Below are 22,657 nucleotides of genomic sequence, written 5' to 3'. Positions count from 1 at the left end.
ACATTCAGGGTGGCAGAGCATTGAGGCTGCTCTGGGAGGTCATGGAGTCTCTCTCTCTCTGGGACCTAAATAACCTTCTCTAGGTGACCCTGGCACATTTCTTTATTATCCTGACATCATCCTGGACTTCTGTTCTGGCTTCCCCATGTCTTAGGTACCTTCCCCACCTACACCAAGGGTTTTACAGCTCAGGGTGACCCTCTGCAGTTTTGCAGAAGGCATAACTTGGATCCAGTACTTTCAGATTTCCTCTGAAAGTACTCTAAAGTGTTACCAATGTGGTCCCAATCTTAACCCCAAATCCTCCCTCCATTTGCCTGATCCTCATTCAGGATCCACAGTTCCTGGAGGGCACTGGCCAGAGTAAAATCTGTATAAAATCTGCATCTGCTGTGCTAATGATCACTGTTGGTCCCAAGCAGCCATTCCAGCCTTTCCAGACTCTCTGCCTTTACCTGCTGAACACAGACCACATCCTGCACAGGTATCCCAAATCTGGAACTTTATTTATAAAATGACTCATACAGGGACACTGTCCTGAAAGACTTCAGCCTGACAGGGCAAAGTCACTGGGCAGGGCACAGTGAGACTGCTGAGGGTGACTGGAGCTACTGCCAGGGGCTGGTTTGTGGATGCAGAGCCCCTTCCTGTGCTGCTTTAGGGACAAGCTCGTGTTCTCACACTGCTGAGTATATGCCAATGAATGCCACCATGCTATGTACAGACTTTGATAAGAACTTTTCCCCTAAATTAGATGGAGGAGATGAAAATGGCTTGGCAAAACAATGTGACCTCGGCAAGGATTCTCCGAGAGCTCGGGAGCAGCTCAAGCATTCTCTCCTTCCAGGTGAACTAAAATCCATAGAGTGGGATAAGGGACAATAATTTCTTCCCTTTGGTGCTATATTTAGATCATTCCTGCCAGCCAGGGTGGGAGAAAGAGCCCAACAGTTCCCAGCAAACACACAATGATGAACATCCAGAGGAAGATCCTGTCGATGACCATTGCAACGTACTTCCAGTCTTCCTTCACCTGGAACACAGAGGGGAAAGGCCACTTATTAGCATTTACTGGAGGTTAAAATTTGTGAAAACCTTTAGAGCTTTACTCCAAAGCAGGATATTTTCATATCATTCCTGAGATAGGAGGGGGAGGCTCACTTAGTGGAGCTATAAAATGGCAAAGCTTTATTCATCAATCACCTGAGGGATCCCCAGACTGCGGGGGTGTGCATGTGAAGTCCCAAATCCCAGTGGATAACACACCCCCGTGGATAATTAAGGCCATCTGCACACTCACTATCCCATTTTTCACCAGCAACAGCTGTAGCTGGGTGTGTAAATGAGGCTGTGATTCAGACCGGGGCAGTGGGGGGTAAGAAATGACTCGTTTCCCCATGCTCATAAAAAGATGCGCTTACAGATGAACAAAGCCAATTTCTTCCTGTGAAGGGATTCACAGCTTTGGGTGAATAAGCAGTGAAAATGAACCAGCCAATAAAAGTACCCTCATCCTCCTTTTTCCCTATTTTTGCCTTGCTACAGTGGGAGGATTTTCCAGCAATTCCTCTCTGGGAACTTCTAGTACCATGAGGCAGAAATGGTTAATGACTGTTTCATTAAGAAACCATATATCTATGAAAACCTCTTTTATTACATTGCTGTTAGTAATTTCTTTCCCAGGAAGAGGCCTGATCAGATGGTAAAGTTCTATTTGATATGACTGTACCCATTATGATTTCCCACAATTTCCCACTTGGTGATTAATAGCCCCGAGGGCAGAAATTTGGCACGCTGCCTTGTTCTTTGGGGAAAACATCTCAGCAGGAGCCCACTCAAACCACCCCAGTGGCTGTGAGTGGTGAAAGGAGAAGGGGACAGCAAAGCTGCCAAAAATGCATTTTGGTAAAGGAAGCAATCCAGCTATCAGTGCAATGCCACTTGCAGCAGAGGATGTTTCCACAGGTACAGTGGTGTTGCTGAGCTCCTTGGCTCAGTGAGCAGCTTTGTGAGCTGGGAAATGAGGCATGCACTGGAGACCATATTATATTTTCTCGGAACAAAGCATTTTCAATTTCAGGAATACCTGAATGTTGTCAAAAGCATAAGAATGGGTTCAGTGTTTTCATTAAATGGATAGACTTATTCCTTTTAAAAGCAGCATTGTGTTAAGCCAGCCTTTACTACTGAATAGGCAGAGAAATCAACCATGTTCATCCTGCATCTTGTCACCTTCTTGGGTAAAATCATGGTATCTTACGATTGTACAGCCTTCTGCACAACCATCTGTAATTAACATAAGTAAAAAAAAATACTGACCCTTGAAAACCAAAAGGAATTCACTCATTCCAAGATTCTATAATTTCCTTGGGTTGTGAACTATAATTTATTCAAATTTATAAAATCATGTAGTGGCAGGACAAGGGGGAATTGCTTTAAACTAAAATGTAGCACTTTAGATTAGAAATTAGGAATAAATCCTTTACTGTGGGGGTGCTGAGGCCCTGGCACAGCTGCCCAGAGAAGCTGTGGCTGCCCCATCCCTGCAAAGTTCAAGGGCAGGTTGGATGGGGCTCTCCTCATGGCAGGTGGAATGAGATGAGCTTTAAGATCCCTTCCAACCCAAACCATTCTGTAATTCTACAATTCTGTGATAAGAGCTCAGTGGATAACTCCCTTTTGCTGCATTTATTTTCTGACCTATTTCATCACTTGCTGAGAGTTGGAGCCTCTGATGCTTAAAATTCCCCATGAGAAAGGCATCTAAGCAAACCCTGGATGATTGTTTTTATGGGATTAGTGTCTTATGATGTAACCAATGTGTAAAGCAAATCTGAAATTTCCCATCTGATGTTCAGCTGGAAAGCTGGATTGAGTAAATAATGTCTCATTCTGGTGTAATGACTTTCTTTGAATATTTATGCTAGTAAAAAAAAAGTGCTAGATCACACAAAGAAAAGAAACTTGATGAGTTTCTTTCTGAGCAAAGAAGAGGAAAGTGGGGGAAGAACAACTTGCAGAGGAATTTGCTTTCTAATGTAATGGTGTATGCAGAAATACTGAGCCCATTTTGAAAATGATGGCTGGGACTGCATCAGATGTTTGTAAAATCAATATCCAGCTTCAGACTGAGAGCACAGAGGGTGAAATTGGAAATTAAGGGGAGATAAGAATAATAATAATAAAAAAAAGAGGATAAGGGAGAGAAAATGATTTGGATTTTTTATTTTGTATTCGGCCACCATTGTAGCTCTTCCTCGTGGTCCAGCAGCCCAGTTGGAGTCTGATCTGCAGGCATCCCTCTGACATCCATGCAGCTGCCAACATCTGCCACCACAACTCCTGACCTCTATTCTGATTAGTTTTTAAGAAGCTCACTCAAAGTTATTTTTGGGAAATGATCAGGGGAAGGACCAGCTGACTCCCCCACTCTCAAACTCCTGAGAAATGGGAATCTGCAGCTCTGCCCTGGTCCAGCTCCTCGTGGGTCTGAGCCTCAGGACTGGAGGAGGATTGAGGTGCCTTGGTGCCATCTGATCCCCAGGACCCAGAGTCTGCAGCACAGATTAGAGCAGTCCCAAGCGGTTTTATTGTATTTTGTTAAAAATAACCCTGTGAGATTATCCTGTTTCCTCCCCCTCAGCTTTATTCCTTCCCATTTTATTTTTAAATATCTTCACATCAGAGCATTCTGGAGATGCACACAGCCATGGACAGAACAACTTCCCAGATGGTGCTGGTGCTGTCTGGTTATTTTGGCTGATGTGTGACATGGAACTTGTTTTGCCTTTCAGTCTGTAATTAATTTCTAATGGCATTTCCATCTTCTGCTGGGACAATTGCGCTGTGTGTTTTCCCCAGTGCCCCATTGTGCCTGTATTGTTTCCAGATATCTTTCTGTAACAAACAACTGCCTCTTGCATTTCCCATTTTCTCTTCGCTGGAGCACTTAATTAAATGAGCTATTTACTTTTAATTTAGAAGCACTGCCCCTGTGGCAATGGAGCTTTAGAGAAAAAATAAAAAGACAGGAACTTAAAAGAAGCTCTGTCCTCCTTCTGGGAAGGTGAATCTCTCTGGAAATATTGCCCACAAGACAGCGAGATGTGTCTCAGCACTGCATCAGAGGTGCCTGCTGATAGATTTATTGAAGACTTCCATGAAGAAATGGGACAATTTGATTTTAAGATGAAAGCAAATTTCTGAGGACTGATTTTTTTCCCCAATAAATTCTCATTTTATAGATCAGTTCTGCTCCTCAGAATGTATTTCACCTCCAGAAGATCATTTTCCTTATTCTTTTTCATTTTCACTGGGAGGAAAAATTGTGCTTTCCTACTTTATATGTTAGTTGGGTCCAGAGAGAGAAAATAGTGCAGGCCCACAATGGAGTCAGCATTATCCCCTCAATCTGAAAGCCCAAGCTCTGCCTTCTGTGCCAACCACAGCTGCTGTGGAACAGTGGAGAAAGGTCACCCTGAGTCCCTGGGGGAGCCCACAAAGCTGCCCACAGCTCACTGCTGGATGTTCTCCTGGTGCCTTTCCTCTCAGCCTGGCCTGGCAGGAGCTTGGGTCAGAGACCAAAGGCTCCAAGCTGCTCCTTTTCTTCTGCTTTTGATGTTTAGTGCTGTAAATAGCTTTCTCCTCAGGACGATCACTTAATTTCACAAGGGAAGAGCAGCAGAAGGTATCAAAAGAAAATTTGTGGCTTCTGAAGACTGTTTCATTAAAAAAAAATTAAGAGGAAGGAACCCAAAATATTAATTGACTCCATTCTTGTTAACACCAACCAGCTCAGCACGCAGAATCATTTGAAATGGGAAGTATTATTGGTGTAATATTTTTTCATTTGCACCATGGGGAAAAATTGAGCTAAACTCAACTGACATCCAAGGGTTTGCTTGTGATTATTGCCAGAGGGAGAGAGCAGACTTCAATTCCTGCACTCCTAATGTGCTTCTGAAGTGCTTTACCCTGGCAAGGAGTTCTGGACTGGCAACTAATGAAGATGAGGATTCACAACCCATCTCTGCCACAGATTTGTTCTGTGACCTTGAATAGAAAGTTTGTGTTTTGGCTGTAACTTCTCAACATAAGGAATTAGCAGTTCCTTCCTCAAAGGGATGCTGTGAAGAGAAATCCATTGAAGAACAGAGGCCCTTAACTATGATACCAAAGAGTATAGAAATGGACAGTAGTATTTAAGCTTTTCTTGCTGCTCAGTGCTGTGAAACATGGGAATAAAAGATACTCTCCATGCTCAGGAAGTCTTGTATAATCACACTGTGACTTGCACTGGTTCTAAATCCTAAGAAATTTAAACTGTAGACAAAGCTAAAATGCACCTTTGGCATATGAATCTGCCCAGGAAAAGGTAGATAAGACTTTTCTTTAATAAGATGACTAACTTCAGGTTATCTTGTGCCTCCTTTCATTGTGGCCATAATTACTAACACACAGTATCCATAGTCCTGCAGTAAAGAGCTACAAGAGCTATGAAAGGATGTAGCATTTGTTATGTGCCTCACCGTCTCCATGAAAAAAAAATCCTTTCAGCCTCTACTCCCTTTATTTGTAACCATATTTACCCCCACAGAATAAACAGGAAATTTGTTCCCTCATGTCCCTGCACAGAGCCAAATGCCCCAGTGGAAGTCCACTAATAAAGAATCACACCATGATACGTGAGTAGAGCTGAACAGACCCTGCAGTATCCCCACACTACTGCAGCTTCCCACAGCCTGCCTGGGCAATTTGCTTTCCTCAGCTCCATAGTCAGAGTCAGTGATTAATAAAAAGCAGAGAGTGTGAATTCCTCATTTGTCAGAGGCTTAAATAAGGAATAAGTCTCTGTTCCTGTGAGATGGCTGCATCTTGGGTGTCAGAAATCTAACTGCTTCTTTGCTGCCTAACAACAACTTTATTCCTATTTTCTGCTGGAGAATCCATTGTTCTAGAGCAGCCTGAGCATGCCCTGGCTGTGCCGCCCCCTTGGCCCTCATTCCAAGACACCAAGGACATCTCCAGCTGTGCCTACAGCGGCCAAAACCCACCCTAGAGGTATGGCTGAGCCTGCCTCAACATGAACAGACCCTGCACAGCTCAAGGCTTGCTGTGGCCCCCTTAGCAGCTCATTCCTGACTCTTTGAGGGAGAGCAGGCTCCGCTGGAATACTCACCGAGAAATCCGCGTCCTCCGCCCGCAGGTGGTCTGCGATGTAGTGAACCCCTTCCACTGCCAGCTTCAGGGCTGGGGACATCAGCACCAGGTGCTGCTCTTTGGCGCCGTGGCTCTTGCTCCCCTGGGCTGCTGTGCCGGCCACCTCGCCCTTTTTGCACTTGCACTTGCACTGACGGGGCTTGTGCTGGGGCTGCTCCCCGTTGAGGTGGCACCGCTGGGACGCTGGGGAGCCACTGGAGTGGCCATTGGTCTGGGAAGAGTCCTCTTGCAGGTAGCAGTACTGGATGCTCCGGGACCTGCAGCGGATTGTCCCCTCCTCTGCCTTGTTTGGGCTGTACATCTGCTGGACACTCAGTGACCTGCCTTTCAAGACAGAGGTGGCCTGGGTGTCGCTCAGGTGGTGGCAGGAGGGCTGTGGAGAGGAGCAGGTCACCTGTATGGGCTCTGGGTGCAGCACGGAGTACTGCCCAGAAGGGGACTTGCAGATGGGCTGAGGCTTGGCTGGCTCCTCCAGGTGGGCACAGAAGGAGGAGGTGGGTGATGGCTCATTGCTCTGGGGGCTGGGGGAGGATGAGGTAGTGAAGTTGGGTTCCACGTCCATCTCGGACCAAAGCCTCGGTGTGTTGGTTATTTTGTGCATGGACTCAATGAGCTTCTTGCAATTGTCCTTCACCGTGGAGGGACGTTTCATGAAAAGGATCCGTGGGACCACGTCAAGGAAGACCCTCCTCACCCAGTCTGGCATGGTGTGGGTGCGGGGGGAGCGGTGGTGCACGTTGAGCACGAAGACAGTGATGATGATAGACAAGGTAACGAATATCATGGTGAAGAGGAGGTACTCCCCAATCAGAGGGATGACCAAGGAGGTGGAGGGGATGATCTCCGTGATGAGCAGCAGGAACACAGTGAGGGACAGCAGCACGGAGATGCACAGGGTTATCTTCTCTCCACACTCAGAGGGCAGGTAAAAGACCAGGACGGTGAGGCAGGAGATCAGCAGGCAGGGGATGATCAGGTTGATGGTGTAGAAGAGCGGCAGCCTCCGGATAATGAAGGAATAAGTTATATCGGGGTAGATCTCTGTGCAGCACTCGTATTTCTTGCTGTTGTAATTGCCCACAGCGTTGATGATGACCCACTCCCCACTCTCCCAGTAGTCCAGCTGGTCCACATGGCTGTGCATGCTCACCAAGTCTATCTTGGCTTTGTCGTAGGTCCAGGAGCCAAACTTCATCGTGCAGTTTTGCTGGTCAAAGGGGAAGAAGGTGACATCGATGCTGCAGGAGCTTTTATAGATAGCAGGGGGCATCCATTTAATTCTCCCGTCATAGAAGAGGTGAGCCTTGGTCAGGTGGGTGACTGCAAAGTCACCATCAGCACTGGGGACAGATGGAAGACAAAAAAAGCTTAGACTCCTCTAGGACATATCAGCTCTGTTAAGGAAATAGGATATTCAGTGCCTGGCTTCCAAATGACCTGAGATGCAAGAGGCACATCACGTCCAAACACTGGCTCCATCTACTCTGTCCAGGCATTTTGAGCTCTTGGCTGACACAAGCCCTGGAATTCATGCACATGCCAGCCTTTCCCTGGAATAAGTCAGTTCCTTGATATGATTGTACAGAAGTTTTTCCCAAAGGTGTCCCAGATGTGCTCTGGAATGAGTTGAGTTTGGTTTAGAAGTGGGAGGAAGTACTATGAGATAGGGTAGCTGTGAGCTGGGCAGAATTATTTGTGACAGCTGCTAAAAACGAATGAGTGTTGGGTAATCACCCAGTCTTTTATGTGAAAAACAGCAAGAACATCCTATTAGTAGGAATAACAAACATTAATCTTTTGATTTCCAAGTTAGGAAGAGAATTGGATTTTGTGGTGTCTCCTCACAGGAGCTCTCAGCTGGGGGTTATCAGATAAATAGATAACAGCTCAGGAGTTTGTACTGGAATTGTATGAATAAATTGTATTTTCCAGACTTTTGGAGGAAGAACCTGAGTTACAAACAGCAGCACTGCCAGACAAAGGACAGGCTGTGCAGGGGAAGAGAGCTTCTGCTAAAAACTTGAGATGAATTATTCAGGCTGATACAGATAGAAAGCTCTCTGCTCCTGCCCAGTGCTTCTGGCTGGAGCCAGCCCAGCCTGCAGTTGCCAAAATCCCAGGGCTCTGCTGCTTCAGTGCCCAGATGTGCCCTGACAGCAGCCACGCAGTGACAGGGAGCACACCTCTCCTCCTCCCTCCCAGCAGCAAGATCATCAACACACGGCTGATCCAGCAGGGCTCCTCAAGCTGCAGAAGGCACAGGAACTTTCTGAATTAATTCATTTACAAGACCATTCATTTAAAAGCAAAATTGGGAAAGAGAAAGGACTTTTTGATAGTTTCATAGGATCATGGAATGGTTTGGGTTGGAAAGGACCTTAAAGACAATCTGATTTCAACTCCCTGCCATGGAAGTTTCTGCGTTTTTTTTCCCCTTCCACTAGACCAGGTTGCACCAATCCCCATCCAATCTGGCCAGGAACAATTCCAGGGATGAGACAGCCACAGCTTCTCTGGGCAGCCTGTGCCAGGACCTCACAACTCACATCACATATTCCCACTTGTCCTGTGAAACATCCTAAAAATGAGACTGGTGTTGTATTGGGAAATAGTGGCAGGATCTAGGCACTTGCTGAGCTGCCTTGGCTAACACAGTTCCTGGGCAGAGAAGGAAATATCCCCAGTCCTCAGGATCACAGCCCAGATGTCCTTGAGACAATTTTCTAGTTTTAAAACCCAGAATTCTTGTGTGGTGGAGAACCAGGTTTTACTAAACTCTTTTTGTTCTTTGTCTTCTTTGGGGCAGATTTTGGGACAGCCAAAAGAACACAAAAGGACATAGTGTCTTTTGACTTCTAAACTGGATTTTTTCTCAAAGACTTAAAATACTTGGAAAAAAAAAAAGGTGGGAACTACATACAAGGCACTCACAAAGGGATTAACACAAAATCAGTATGGTGATCTACTCTGAAGCAACCAAACCTGGGCCATTGCACAATCCATCCAGCTCCTGTCTTACCTCTTCTTTCTTAAATCTAATTTACACTCCAGAACATGTGATTTGGATGAAAACCACCTTTTTTTTTTTTTTCCTCCTGGGTTTTGCCAGGAGCATAGTAAATCCAGATTGAGACATGAAACATGCACAGCAAGTGGCAGTCCAGTGCTTGCTGTTCTTGGTGGTTTTCTTTTTCAATCTCAATAGGAATATGGAATCTGATTCTGCATTTAATGATATCTCTGAGGCATGATTAAATCACTCATTAATGGAGCAATATTTTTAACTGGATCTTACTAGAGAAAAGAGATTATGAGCATCCACTATGAGTGTTTCCCTTCTTAGGTAGAGCGGGTGTAAGTGGCTGGATAAACAAGACAGGTGTACATTTTTCTTTTGAAAACTCTTGGAAAAAAACCACACTAAACTCTTGCTAAAATAGCATCCAGGAATGATAATAATTCATGCAACTCTGTTCCGTTCCCAGAAATGCCTTCCCTGGCAGTTTTGCAGTTTCTGGGTGATCACCACACTCCTCTTCTGCAAACATAGATGGAACCATTGTGGTGCTGCAGATCTTGTGTGTCACTTGTTTCTGTAAATTACCTGCTTGCTTCATCCTGGGTCCTCTTTGGCTCACATTTTTACAAAGAACACTGGCACTGCCTTCCAGGCTGGATTTTGCCTGCAGTGCCATGCCAGGAGTGAAACCAGCTGCAGAACATCTCCTTGGATTTAGTCAGTTATTGACTCTGAGGAGCCATGAAACACCCTTGGATGCTTCTGCCTCACCAGCTACCAGGACTATGAAGGAATTTCTGACTTTACTGAGTGTGTTTGGATTTCTCATTGCAGTTCAGTGCAGAGGAATTTGTAAGCAGGGTAAATCAGCCATGCTCTGTACATGGAATATATCCCAGCCAGCCACATCATGCAAAGGCAGTATTCCCACTTGTCTCACCCTTCATGCATCCATATTTTTGTGCCTCCTTTCCCGAGATTTCCACCCACAAGCATATGTGGACCTTCAAGCACACGTTTAGTGGACTGGAAGCTGTGCCTGCTGGCACCCTGCCCATGCAGGGAGCCTGGAGAGATTCTCTCTCCCCTCCTGTGAGAGACTTTGATTCTGCTCCTCTCCACATAAAAGAGGGAGCAAACAAGGTCACCTGGCTGTTGAGTGCTTTCCCAAGTCTTTCCCCCCTCTCCAAGGGATGAAGGTGAGACAACCAACTGCAAACACAGCCTGCAGTTGGGAGCCTGGGGAAACCCTGTGTTCTTTTGGACAGCTTTGCTGTGGGAAAACCCATTCCTGTTCCTACAGCCCTGACTGCACCACGTGAATATTGCTTTAGATAGGAAGGTGGGAGACCTGATGAAGTGGGACAGAGAAAATCTGCAGACATTCCTCTAGAGCAGCAGCATGTTCTCATCTCACTCGCTGGAGATCACTCTGTTGTGACAGTTGTCATGAAAATCCATTTGGAAGAAGGCGTGAGTGGAAGGTAAACATCACAAGAACTGCAGAATTCAGATAGTCAGGCTCTCCTGGTTACTCTGACCTGACAGCTTTAGAATTTAGAAATATGCCAGTATTAAAGAACTGGAGCTCTTATATTTTTATGTCAAACACCAAGAAAGAGAGAAGACAATTACTTATTAAAAAAAAAAAAAAAGAGCTGCTGTGTGCTGCAGCCTTTGATTTCTCATTTTGAGAAGAAAGGCTGCTTTATTAAATCTCCTAAGTTTATAAGGGTTAAAGGATGGCATTGCTTTACTGACATCTACCAGCCATGTTCTACTAAAAAGCTCTGCTGACAGAGAATTTCTATTTTCTTTTGACACTTTCTATTCTCTTGCAGTTGGGAGATACACCATCTCACAAAATTAAGTGTTTTCAGAGTGCATGTAAATGAGGCACACATTTATTTTAATTTCTGATGACGCAACTTAAATCCCAACAGACCTTTAAAAGCCTGAAAATTATCTATACACACATATGGATATAGTAGAATGTCCTCACTTAAAGCATTTTTCATCAAAGAGCAGTAATAAAGAAAAATTGTGGTATTAGGAGCCTGCACCCCTTTTGGTACACATTACAGAGATGCTTCTGGAATGTTCAGATTAAAATTCTCTTCAAAGGGAAACCAGAAAATATTTACTGGAAAATATATACTGATTTGTGCTACCAAATAACTCAAATGCACTGCTTGGAAGGCACCTCTGGAACTGCTTCCTGCCCAAAACTCCCTGCTCAAAGCAGGTCAGCTACACGAGGATCAGGACCTTACCTAGTTGGGTTTTAAATATCTCCAGGATCTTGGACGTCCTGGGTGCCCAGGGGAGATGTGTGTGCACTGATGGGACTTCCTTCAGTCCCATCCCAGCTTTTCCTTGGTTTAGAAACCAGCAGTAATAATGTTTTTGCTGTTGCTCAAGAAAACAGGCACCATTCTCAGCAAAGGCTGTGCTACACCAATGGAATGAGCACAGGAGGTTCTGACTCTGCTGGATTGGTGCGTTTTGCTCCAATTCTCCCCTTTGCCAAGGATCCTCCCCAGCACTTTGAAGGCAGAGCTCTTGCTCTGTCCTTAGAATGGTAGGAGCAGCCCTTGGGTGTGAGCAGAGCAGCAGCCCAGGAGAGAGATCCCTCCTGAATATTTCCTTCTATCAGCTCCTGCATTGCTGGGTAGAGCTTGGCAGCAAACCTCAAAGCATCTGAGGATGTTCCTCTCCAGAAAAACAACCACTGAACCTGCCAGAAGGATCGGAGAACTGAAGGGTGAATTAGTGATTTTTTTTTTTTTTTTTTTGCCTATTATAAATATAACTGGTGCACAATGATGAGATCTGTGCCAATGCACATAAAGAAAAATGTCAAGTATGTTTCCAATTTTAAAGGTTACACTGGGGCATCTTTTGGTATTTCTCCTCCAAAGAGCTTTGGGATGAGTCATAAAACCAGTGTTACTCCATAAATCTAACTGGTTGCAAACATCACAGTATAGCTCACGAGAACAAGCTGCTACAGTACTTTTCAAAAAAACTCTTTGCTTTTCCATGATTTTCAAAAGCTGCCTGACAGACGATCTTTTTATCCCGTCCAGTAATCCCTTTGTGTCCATTTTATCACTGGATGAATTCCTCAAGATATTTCCTACCCTTAATTACAGAAATTTGTATTTGATTTTCCTTCACATCTGATCTTGTCTTTTTTATTTCTTTTTTGGGGGGTAACTGTGGAGGTGAAGGCAGGGATTACTTTCTGGAACAGTTAATCCCAGAAAATACCAAGAAAAGAGAAACTTCTGAATTCTCAATATTCCCAACAGCTTCTTCTCGGGTTTTACAACCACCAGGCTGTGATAATACCATGCCTGTCCAGCTGAAAACCAGCATTAGGCTCCAGGACATGGACTTGGATTGCCCTGGGCAGCCTTCAGCAGCTGGAGCACCTGGGTGCAAACCTGTGCTTTCAGGGGTTTATCCTCTGAAGCTCCTATGTTGAACAAGGGGCTCAACACAGAGATGAAGAAGCAAAAAAAAAAAACCAAAAAAAAAAAAACACCACCAAAAAAAACCCCAAAAAACCCCACCACAAACAAAAAATGCAATCCCAAAAAGCTTATTCCCTCATTAGAGAAAAAAAATACAATTCATTTTTTGTACTTCAAATATACAAAGAAAAACTAAAATGTGCTTCAAAGCCATTCATGAATGGAAAAACAAATCAATGCAGAGGATTAGATAATTCATTTAGAAATGATTTGGTGGTGCCTGAAGAGCCTTTACAACCTCAGATAAGGAACAGCCTGGTTTTTTGGCAAAGAGGAGGCTTTGTCACTTCACTGTGAGGAACTCATATTCCTCTGTTGTACATATGTTATGTCACATCCAGTAGAAACTATTTGCAGAGTCTTGGAACTTATCTCATCATGCCTGAAAATTCAACAGCATATTAATTTCCCTGTAGGATATTAATTTCTTTTCAGATTCCTTATGAATGTTGACAACTACATTTAGTCTCTAGGCCAAACCAGCTGAATTTACTGATTTAATTTGGGTCTCTAGAGTGGGTAAATGGAATGTTTTTTACAATAATGAGCCAAGATATGAGAGTAACCTCACAACAAAGGGTCAGGTTTCCTTAAAAATGTAAATCTGAAATAAACTGAAATTTTACCATTTCTGTAATATATAGCCTAAGATGAAAACAGGAAGGGTATTTGTATAATCTTTCCTAAAAGAGTCAATCCCAAACAGAAATACCATATTTCAATAACATTATAAGCAATAATTAGCTCACACTAAATAGCCTGAAGACAAAAGGTCAGCGTGGCCTCTCGCTCTCTTCCACCAAGGTTTCTTTGCACATTCTCTTGCTCTTAGAGACCCAGAATCACATGCACCTATGTCAAACTCCCTCTAAACTGTACATATGTATGTGTAAAATATGAGATGTAGTCCTTGTTAGCATCACCATGGCTAATCACTACCATTTCCAGCTGAGATGTCCAGCTGGAGAAGCCCTGGCTGGGAATGCAGTTGGTGAAATGCTGTGCAAAGCAGCCTCACCTTGGTGTCCCCTCACTCTGGGGGTTTTGCTTTGCATTTGCCCTGCAATCTTTAAAATATGTGAAACCCAATGAAGATACTGACTGCAGCTCCAGATGTGTTTGGTAGGAAGTCAGGTGGAAGAGAAAACATTTTGCATGAGCACAAAGGGAAATATAGCAGTGAAGACACATGGAATTCATGGAAACCCACTAATGTCTGGTGCCTAGCTCACATCCATGTTTAATTCATGGATAAAGTAACCAATTAAAAATGCATGATAGACTCATGACAACCAACAGACAAATGCATGATTATTAACGCTAAGTATGGATCAAGGGAGGGAAGCAGCCTGGATTTGGGGAGCTGGGGCACGAGATCTCCTGTGTCAGCAGGACAGTCAGATTTGTTACTGCAAGGCAGAGCAATAAGGTGGGCAGGACTGAAAGATTCTCACTGCCCAGAAGAGGAAGAGAAGGACATTCTGGAGCAGCTGCTGTGGCCAGGAGATCAGACCCCTGGAGTCCCTGTAGAGACTCAAGTGACAGCAGCAGTGACTACAACAACAGGGCAGAGGGGCAGAGTCTGAGAGGGGCAGGAGCTCCCAGCTCAAGGTCTGGGTGTCCAGGACATCTGGGGAGTGTCTTCAGCATGAAATCCTAAAATGTCCAGAGACCTAAAGGATACCAAGGTCTCCTGGAGTGTTCCTCATCCCTGAAGTGTTCAAGGCAAGGCTGCACAATGCTCAATGCTTTGAGCATCCTGGTCTAGTGGAAAGTGTCCCTGCCCATGACCAGGGGTGGGATGAGATCATGGCTAAGATCTTTTCATCCCAAACCATTCTGTCATTCTGTGGTTCCTTATTTCCTGGCCCCTCCTTGCATGGACCATCCTCACCAACCCTGCTGAGCCAAGGGAGAGGAGGCAGAGGTGACGTCAGGCTCTTCTGTGCCAGTAGCTCCAGCAAAAGAAGAGTTTGACGCACGAAGGTGGCATAGGGATTTGTGCCACGTCATTTCCTTTGGCACCATGGTCCACCACAACAACCACCAGAAGCTCCAAAAATAATAATCCTTGTCATTGTCATTAATTAAACAACAAGAATGACAAGGACATTGTATTTTCTTTCCAGTGGAAGCTGTGAACACCTTTCTTGGCTGCCAAGTGAGGCATTTTTGACGCAATATTCATGTTCAGAGTGTGTCCCTGGAGGGCAGGAAGGTCCAAGTGCCTCTGAATGAATAATTTTCATTGGGCTAATCTCTGAAAGGTGCTCGGTGAGGATGCAGTGATTTCCGAGAGGTTTGCAATCACTCCACACCACTGAGGATCCAGAATGAGCTAATGGGAAAGATAACAGCCCCTGTAGTCTCCAAAGCTCACAGTCCCCTGGGCAGATTCCAGCTTCAGCCATTTATTTTGGTTTTTAAACAGAAGCAAAATCATATCAAGCTAGAACCAGGCAACTGTTTATTAAAACCAAGCCTGGCTGCTGCTGTGAGGGTTTTCTCTGAGTGTCAGCCACATGCAAAGATGCTTTTCTTTGATGCCTGCAGCAAGTGTTTTCTCTTGGGCCTGTGCTGGGGTGGGGGACTGGGATATCTGACATCCAGGGAGACTGGAGAGCTGTGGTGGGGGCTCCAGGGAGAAAACAGCCTTGGCACTTAGGCAGCATTTCTAAGAATATCAACAGGCTCCAAAGGAAAGAAAGAAAACCACAACCTGCTCCCTAGAAAGTGTCCTTACAAGAGACAGATTCCAAGCATTTGCAAAGAGGAGCAAATACCTATTTAGGAATCATTCCAGAATGGTATTTAGCTGACCTGAAACCCCTGTTTTTGTAGCTGCACAAGCCTGACATTTTTCAGCATATTTTCCTTATTTAAGCCCATCATCAGTAATTGGCTTTTCCAGTTGATGGTGATGAATTAGGGGAGAGCTCCTGGGTGAAATGAAATTGAAGAGGACTGAAAGCTCAAATCCAGCTTAATTGTGCATCTGACATGTGAAGAGAAAACAATACCTGGCATCCCCCAGCAAAACTGGCTGCCCAGAGGAAGGATCATCAGGAGAGCAAAGCCCTTGTGATGAATGTCAATCATTTAAGGCATGTTGTAGAATCTACATGAACTCTGACCACAGAGAATAAAATAAAGCGGAATTGTTGCAGGAAACATTTTAACCTCATGAACAGAGAAAATTTGCAAGGATGGGTTTGCCCTCTGCTCACAGTGCTCACACTCACTTGTTGTAAAGGACAATGTCTGGCCTCCAGATGAGCTCCGAGGGGATTCGGATGGAGGTGACATTTTCATATTCCTGGGGGTCCCAGCGCAGCTTGTAGTCGTGCCACTCCTGCCAAAAATGAGGTGGTTACAAAGCTGGGAGAGTTCAGCAGAAAAACTGAAAGGAAACATGGAAAAACACATATTTGGGGGCACCCACCTGCTTCACCCACACATTCGTGGTCATCATTTGATTTTTCTCATCCTGAAATGCAAGATCAGATATTGGTTACAGGAGCAGATTAAGAGGCCCAAAGAACCCTCTTAATTTCCCTTAATTGTATTTCATTTATGTAATTACAAATCACCTCTGCAATAAATGTAAGTTCTGTCTTGGAAATAAAAAGCAGATGTTTCTGTCATTTGACGTGGGACAGGGCACAGCTGGTCTGATACCACTGAACAGCTGAGCCTGCACCTAAGCAATCCTGTGAGCAGATGGACTGGAATTTATTGGGATTTTACTCAGTGCTGATGGATTCAGCCTGGGATGATGATACCAGGTAGAGGAAAAAGCTCCCCAGCCTGCCTTTGACCTGAGCACTGAAGGAGGGGAGTGATGGATATTTAAACCCTGACTCACTCACACGTCTGGTGGATTCCAGTGCTCAGCTTCATCTGTAGAGGTATTCTCCTGTGAAACATTACCCATGGACACAGTTCTGGAAACAAGAAGCTCAGCAGCATTTCTCCTACCAAATACATGAGCTTGTGGCACTTTGGATTGGGTTTTCTGAACAAACCCCAGCTGCTCTGCTGACATGGAATTCTTGGGCAGCTGCTGTATTTCCAACAATGGGTAGACTTTCTATGCACAAATATCATGGAAAAGTAGGGCTGTATATACATATTTAAACAATGTCAGGCATGTATAATGCTGGCAGCACTGCAGTAGAGTTAATTACTGTTTGCTGCTTGCCTTTTGTGCCCTCTCTAAGTGACTCAGATGAATTACACAGGACAGAGCCTAGTGCTGGTCTGACTGAAGTGTCCCACCAGAGCTCAGGTTTTATTTGTGTGGGGTTTTTTATCTCTTGCCTGGGTTGGCATCAAACCCAGCTGAGCTGGCAGGGCTCAGCTGACAGCAAACTGCTCATCATTAACCTTGCTCCTGTGGCAGTTCAGGACTGATTGTGAGCATTTAAACCCAGGAAGTTTGGGGGGAGCTCTGCCTCCTCCTCCCTGAGCCTCCTCATTGCTGTTGTGGCACCAGATGTAAAACCTGAGCAGAGATTCTCTGCCCTGGGGTTAGGGACCAGAAGCACATGGAGCAAGGAGGAATACAAAAAACACTGCAGTGAGAAACAAAGGGAGAAAAAATATCCAGCTGCTTCTCTGGGTGATGATGGGAGAAGAATGCCATGACCTGGACCAATCCTTGAGAAACTGCTTCTCTTACCACTTGGCAATTCAAGCAGCTGAGGGTCTCCACCACAGCCCCTGCATGGGACATCCTGGTGTAGCAGGTGCTGCCTTCTCCTGGAATTCTCCCCCCTGGAACCACCCTTGGTGGAAGTTCCTGCCCATCACCACCCCATCCTCCTGACCTGAGTCCCACGGGATTATTGAGAGGGGTTTGCAGTGTGACAATGGCCAAGTTCTTCCTCAGCTGGATGCTCCTCACGGAGCCAGCCCCGAGGGCAGCAGTGGCTCCACAGCCATGGGGTGCTGCACTGCCTGGTCCCTTCTCTCAAGGTGAGCACAGCACGTGAGCTCCTGCAGACACACGGGCACAGCAGTCCAAGTGTGTCTCTCGGTGGCTGCTCCTGGGCACGTATTTGACCTCTCCCCCCTTATTCCTGGTCTCAGAAAACCCTCAGCAATCCAGGGTGAGGTAAGGACATGCAGGAATGTAGAGTTCCCCATTGATTTCCGTTCCCCTGCCCCCAGCTTTTGTCAGCAGGAGCTGGGGTTTGAATACAGCTCTGATTTCCTTTTCAGACTCCTGGTCGTTGGGAGCTGAGCATTGTGTCTAACAATTGCAGCAGGGTCTGCACCAAAACTCTCACTGTCGGGAAGGGGGAGAGGAGCTGAAGAGCCACAGTGGTGGCAGGAGTGTCACCAGCCACAGACTGGGGCAGCAGGGGGGAGAGCCCTCCTCCAGGCATGCCCACAGATCCCAGCACAGCTCTGCCTGCAAGCTGCACTTCTATCCACTGACATGGTTTTAAGAAGATTAATTTTTCTTAAGTAAACTGGGAAAGCTCTGTGGAGCAGGTGTATCGATCCCCCCTCTCCCACAATTCAGCAGCTGCATAATGGAAAGTCTCTCTCATGCTTCCACAGTCACTAATGTCTTATCTTTAGTCTTATCAATTATTCAGATGAGAACCATGCAAGTTCAACATTAGCAACTGCAAACAGCCCTGGATCCCTCAGGCTGAGGTAAGAGCGAGGAGGGGAATGGGAGACCATTGCTGTGCTGCAAAACTGGAAGTGGATGGCTTCTGCACAAGGAGATGAGACTCTCCAGCAACTGGTGTCTTTGATTCCCCACCCCCTGAACCATCTCAGCTGCTTTCTTTTAATCTTAAAAATCTGATTTCAAAATATAAAACTCTGTGGAGAGTCACCTGTTAGGATTGTCCCACACCAGTAATGTCTTTAGGTTGCATTATTCCATTATCACAGGAATCACAGAATGGTTTGTATAGAAACAGGCTTCAAAGCTCATCCAGTTCCAACCCTCTCCAACACCTTCCACTAGACCAGGCTGATCAAAGCCTCATGCAGCCTGGCCTTGAACACTTCCAGGGCTGGGGCATTATCATCCCTTTCATTCTGCCACATGACTGCAGTAAAAAATGTCAGGGAGACCCTCTTCTGAAAAATAAGGGGTTTGGACATGATGACCTTTTTAAAGGTCCCTTCCAACCCCAACCATTCTATAAAAGCCAGCCAAATACCTGCTCAAAGTGTGTGCAGCTGCACAGACACTGTCCTGGGAAATGCCACATGCAACTAGGGACAGGAAGGAGAAAAATGCAGGAGCAAGATCTGGACAAGCTCTAAAGCCTGTGAGTGTGTCTGGCATCTGCAGCCCTGCAGGGACCTCCTTTGTCCAGCACTTGACCCCAACACACTGTGCCAGAATAATCCCATAAATACTATTTCAGTGCACATCAGTCTGTGTGCAGACTGCTTTGTACAGGGCATATACAGTTTGCATGTGTGATCTGAGCAAACATTCAGAATTTGCTTGTTAATATCTGCCAGATTAGCTAAAAACCCTCAAAAACTTTCATTTGCAGAAACCTCTTCAGGCAATCTTTCTTTCCAAGGCGTGCAAAGCTCTGTCCCTATTAACTTGTGTAAATTTGTATTAATGATCGTGGCTCAAATTCCAAATTAAGTATTTGATTTATTATTTTGCCAGAATTCCCTGGCATTTATGCCAGCGGCTCCACTGCCCTGCTGTGATCAGTCTCATGGGTTTTGACAGGGAATTTGGGATTTTGCCTGTAGTAAATGAAGAGTAAAGGATCCACTCTGATGACCAGCTATTCACATGAGCCCGTCCATGTTCCACCAGCTCTGTCTGCATGATCTCTGTTCTCTGCTGAGGGCAGAGCCTTCCCAACCCAACCCTGGATCAGCCAGTAAAACCCACACACACCAGGAGCCTCTCCTGGGCCCAGCCTGGCTAATTTTGGCCTTTGCACTTACGACATCGATGAGCTGGGCGATGGACAGCCCGAAGCGGACCAGGACCACGTCTGAGATGTTGGCCACGGGACGGGACCACTTGTTATAACCAGAGAAGAGTTTCTTCAGCAGCCTCTCCTCTGCGTGGGCTCGGGTCTCTACATGGCCAAAGGCTGTGGGGAAGGAAGGAAACAGCTGCAGGTCCCTGGGCTGGCATAGCTGGAGCCTTCTCCAGAGGGAAACTCCTGCAAACCACAGCTTGGGGACACACAGGAGGGTGATGCTGCTCAGGTGATTTGTCTCCCCTGACACTGCCAGGTATTCCTCACTCTATTCACCCACTATTACAGAGCAGGGTTGGTCTGAATAAAATGAGGAAACCAGTAACACCATCTAGAAAACATTTAATGAGCTATTCTTCCCTGAATCTGGTCTAATTTTTATGGCCACGTTGTGGCAAGTTTCTAGAACTGGAGTCTGCAAGCAGGGAAGAGGGATGCTAGGAGGGCAAGCCAAAAAGGAAAAAGCAGCCTCCTGCTAGGAGACAGTGATTTTGGATCAGATTTACACATAAAAAATTCGCATTACACCTATTAGAAAAAAAAAAAAAGGCATACTGAAATTCAGCTCTTTAACCTGTCTAGTGGATATTTCACAAAAAAAAAAAGCAATGGGAGAAGGAAGAGGATGGTGGAGAGCACAAGTTGGATAACAAGATCCCAGTTTTTCTCAGACATAACTTTAAAAGTTGGAGGCTGCAAGGAGCAGCCCTGACCCTGCACGTAGGCTCCAGGAGCTGTCAGAGGAGCCTGGTGGTTGTTAAAAATTGACGCCGCATTTCATCCAGGGGCTGCTGGAGGAGCTGCGCTGTACCAGACAGAGGGGAGAGGGAGCCGGGGGCTGTCCCCAGGTCCCTCGTGGAATATGGCTTCTACTTAGTCTTTAGCTGCCCTGGATTATACAAAGGGAAGCATTAGCTGAGCGCTGGCTGTGCTCTCCCCAGCCGGAGCCGTAGCCCCGAGACACATTAACACACTTTACCCAGGGAAGAAAAGCCCAGGCAAGAAGCAGGATGCTGAGCCCCGTCTGGATTCTCCCTCCTGTCCCCTTCCCTCCGTGGCTTTAACCCTTTCTCCATGAAATCAGACAAGGAGCAGAGAATAAAGGCAAAGAGCTGCTCAGCAGAGGCTGGTGCTCAGGGGACCAGAAATGGTGGGGCAGAAGGGTGGAGGGCTCAGGAAATTCCCTGTTGACAGGGGCTGGTTCCCTGCAGCGTGTCTTTGAGAGGGATAAGGGAGGAAAGAGCTAAGGAGCAGAGCGAGGGGACAAGAGCTTTCTCAAACTTACCGGGGAAAATGCTGGCACACAGCAGCAGGAGGAGGTTTCGCTTAGGCACCAGAAATCCCATCGCGGAGCAGAGCTTCAGTGTGCAGAGTCTCCCGGCAGGGCAACTTTTCCGCTCTGAGTCTCTGGACCCTCCAGGTTCATTCCCCTGAACTCCCTTCACTCTCTTTTCCTCTGGGAAGGGGTAGCAGCTGGTGCTTTGTTGGTTTTGGGTGGTTTTTTTTCCTTCTCTCTTGTGAGCGCTCTGCAGCTCTTCCTCCTCGAAGGATGCTCCGTGCTGGGACGCCGCTCTCGTCCACTCTCAGCGATGTGCCAGGGCTGCAGAGCGCTCCTGTGAGAGCCCGGGGTGCCCCACCTCGCTGGGCTCTCCTGCTGCTCCTCTCCCCTTTCCTACGGGGCTCTTGCCTGCTGGATTTGCTGCTGCTGCTTTCAGCCTTCCCCCAGCCTGTGCTCGGGCTGTGCTGCTGACGGGCCAGCGATGATGCCTGTGGAGCAGAGTGAGCACAGCGTGTTTGTATATTTAATGTAGTCAGACCTGCCCACCTCCTGCTTAGCAGGAGGAGGAGGAGGAGGAGAGAATCCCCGCGCTCCAGCAAACAGGCTGCAGGGAGAAAACTTTTGCAGGAGAAATAAAGGGGGGATGCAGAGCCCAGCTGCAGCCAGAGGTGCATATGGGGCCAGCTGGGATCTTTACAGCACCGGAAGCCCAAACAGTTCTTAATTAACGAAAGCTGTCTCTTTAATCTCGTCCAACTGCTTTTCAAAATCACTCCAGTGTAATTAGACTGAGATATTTCTGGCTTGGGCACGTATCTTTGCTGTGAATAATTGCTGGGGTGATGAACCTGCCCAGGAGAGCAGGGCTCTGCTGTGCTTGGTGCTGTACAAACATGTAGTACAAATACAAATATTAGTGTCTGCCCACGGGCAATATTGCAAACCAGGGGTGAGACCGAGACAAGGTCACTTGGGTTTATCTATATGTTTGAATGTACCTTAAATACATCACAAAAAACTCGACTGAAGTCTTGCACATTTGGTGGAGGAAAGGATAACTCCTTGTGTTAGCAAGGAATCATTACTCCAGCCCTTCGTCTCATATCCCTGATTCCTTGCATGGGAGACATGGAGTGGAACTCTCCCCATTTCATTTCAGAACTAGCTTTGATATTAACACAATTACTTCCACACGGATAGCAAATGGATTTAATTTTCAGGCAGGGGTAATGTTGCCAGCTGCAAAATTAATCAGAGTCTGTTCTAATAATATTAGCTACATATTTTATGTATAATACTTTCCCTACTCCCAAAGCATCTCAAATATCTTCTAATATAATAGATTGCTCACTGCAAATGGGGAGGATTAAAGTCACAGGAGAAAATAGGTCTGTAGTGAGATTATAAATAACATCACTGTAGTACCACACTCGACTTGTCTTGTTTTTCTTATCTCATCTCTTCCTCAACAATTGTCAGCCTTTCCAGTGACAAATCACACCCTATTTTCCCACTTTATGGATTCCTGTACAGTTTCCTGCTTTGCTTTCAGAGTCCTGACCCTCACTGCAGCACCTGAGCACCTGTGATATGCTATAAAAATCTATAGTGC

General features: G+C 45.9%; 1 protein-coding gene across 1 annotated transcript; it reads right to left on the bottom strand.

Moving 5' to 3' along the window:
• Positions 1 to 764: 764 nt before the first annotated feature.
• Positions 765 to 21,263, bottom strand: CHRNA4 (cholinergic receptor nicotinic alpha 4 subunit). The gene is made up of 6 exons (XM_064391518.1): positions 21,052 to 21,263; positions 19,726 to 19,877; positions 16,220 to 16,264; positions 16,020 to 16,129; positions 6,179 to 7,559; positions 765 to 1,033 (listed from the first exon to the last, which is right to left on the bottom strand). Exons 1-6 carry the CDS (start codon positions 21,110 to 21,112, stop codon positions 908 to 910), a joined length of 1,875 nt encoding a protein of 624 aa, XP_064247588.1. The 5' UTR covers positions 21,113 to 21,263; the 3' UTR covers positions 765 to 907.
• Between the last annotated feature and the right edge of the window lie 1,394 nt (positions 21,264 to 22,657).

The sequence above is a fragment of the Passer domesticus genome, chromosome 16, assembly GCF_036417665.1.
Source record: "Passer domesticus isolate bPasDom1 chromosome 16, bPasDom1.hap1, whole genome shotgun sequence".
Taxonomy (NCBI): domain Eukaryota; kingdom Metazoa; phylum Chordata; class Aves; order Passeriformes; family Passeridae; genus Passer; species Passer domesticus.
The sequence above is the reverse complement of the archived record's forward strand: the minus strand, read 5'-3'. Positions and strand labels throughout refer to the sequence as shown.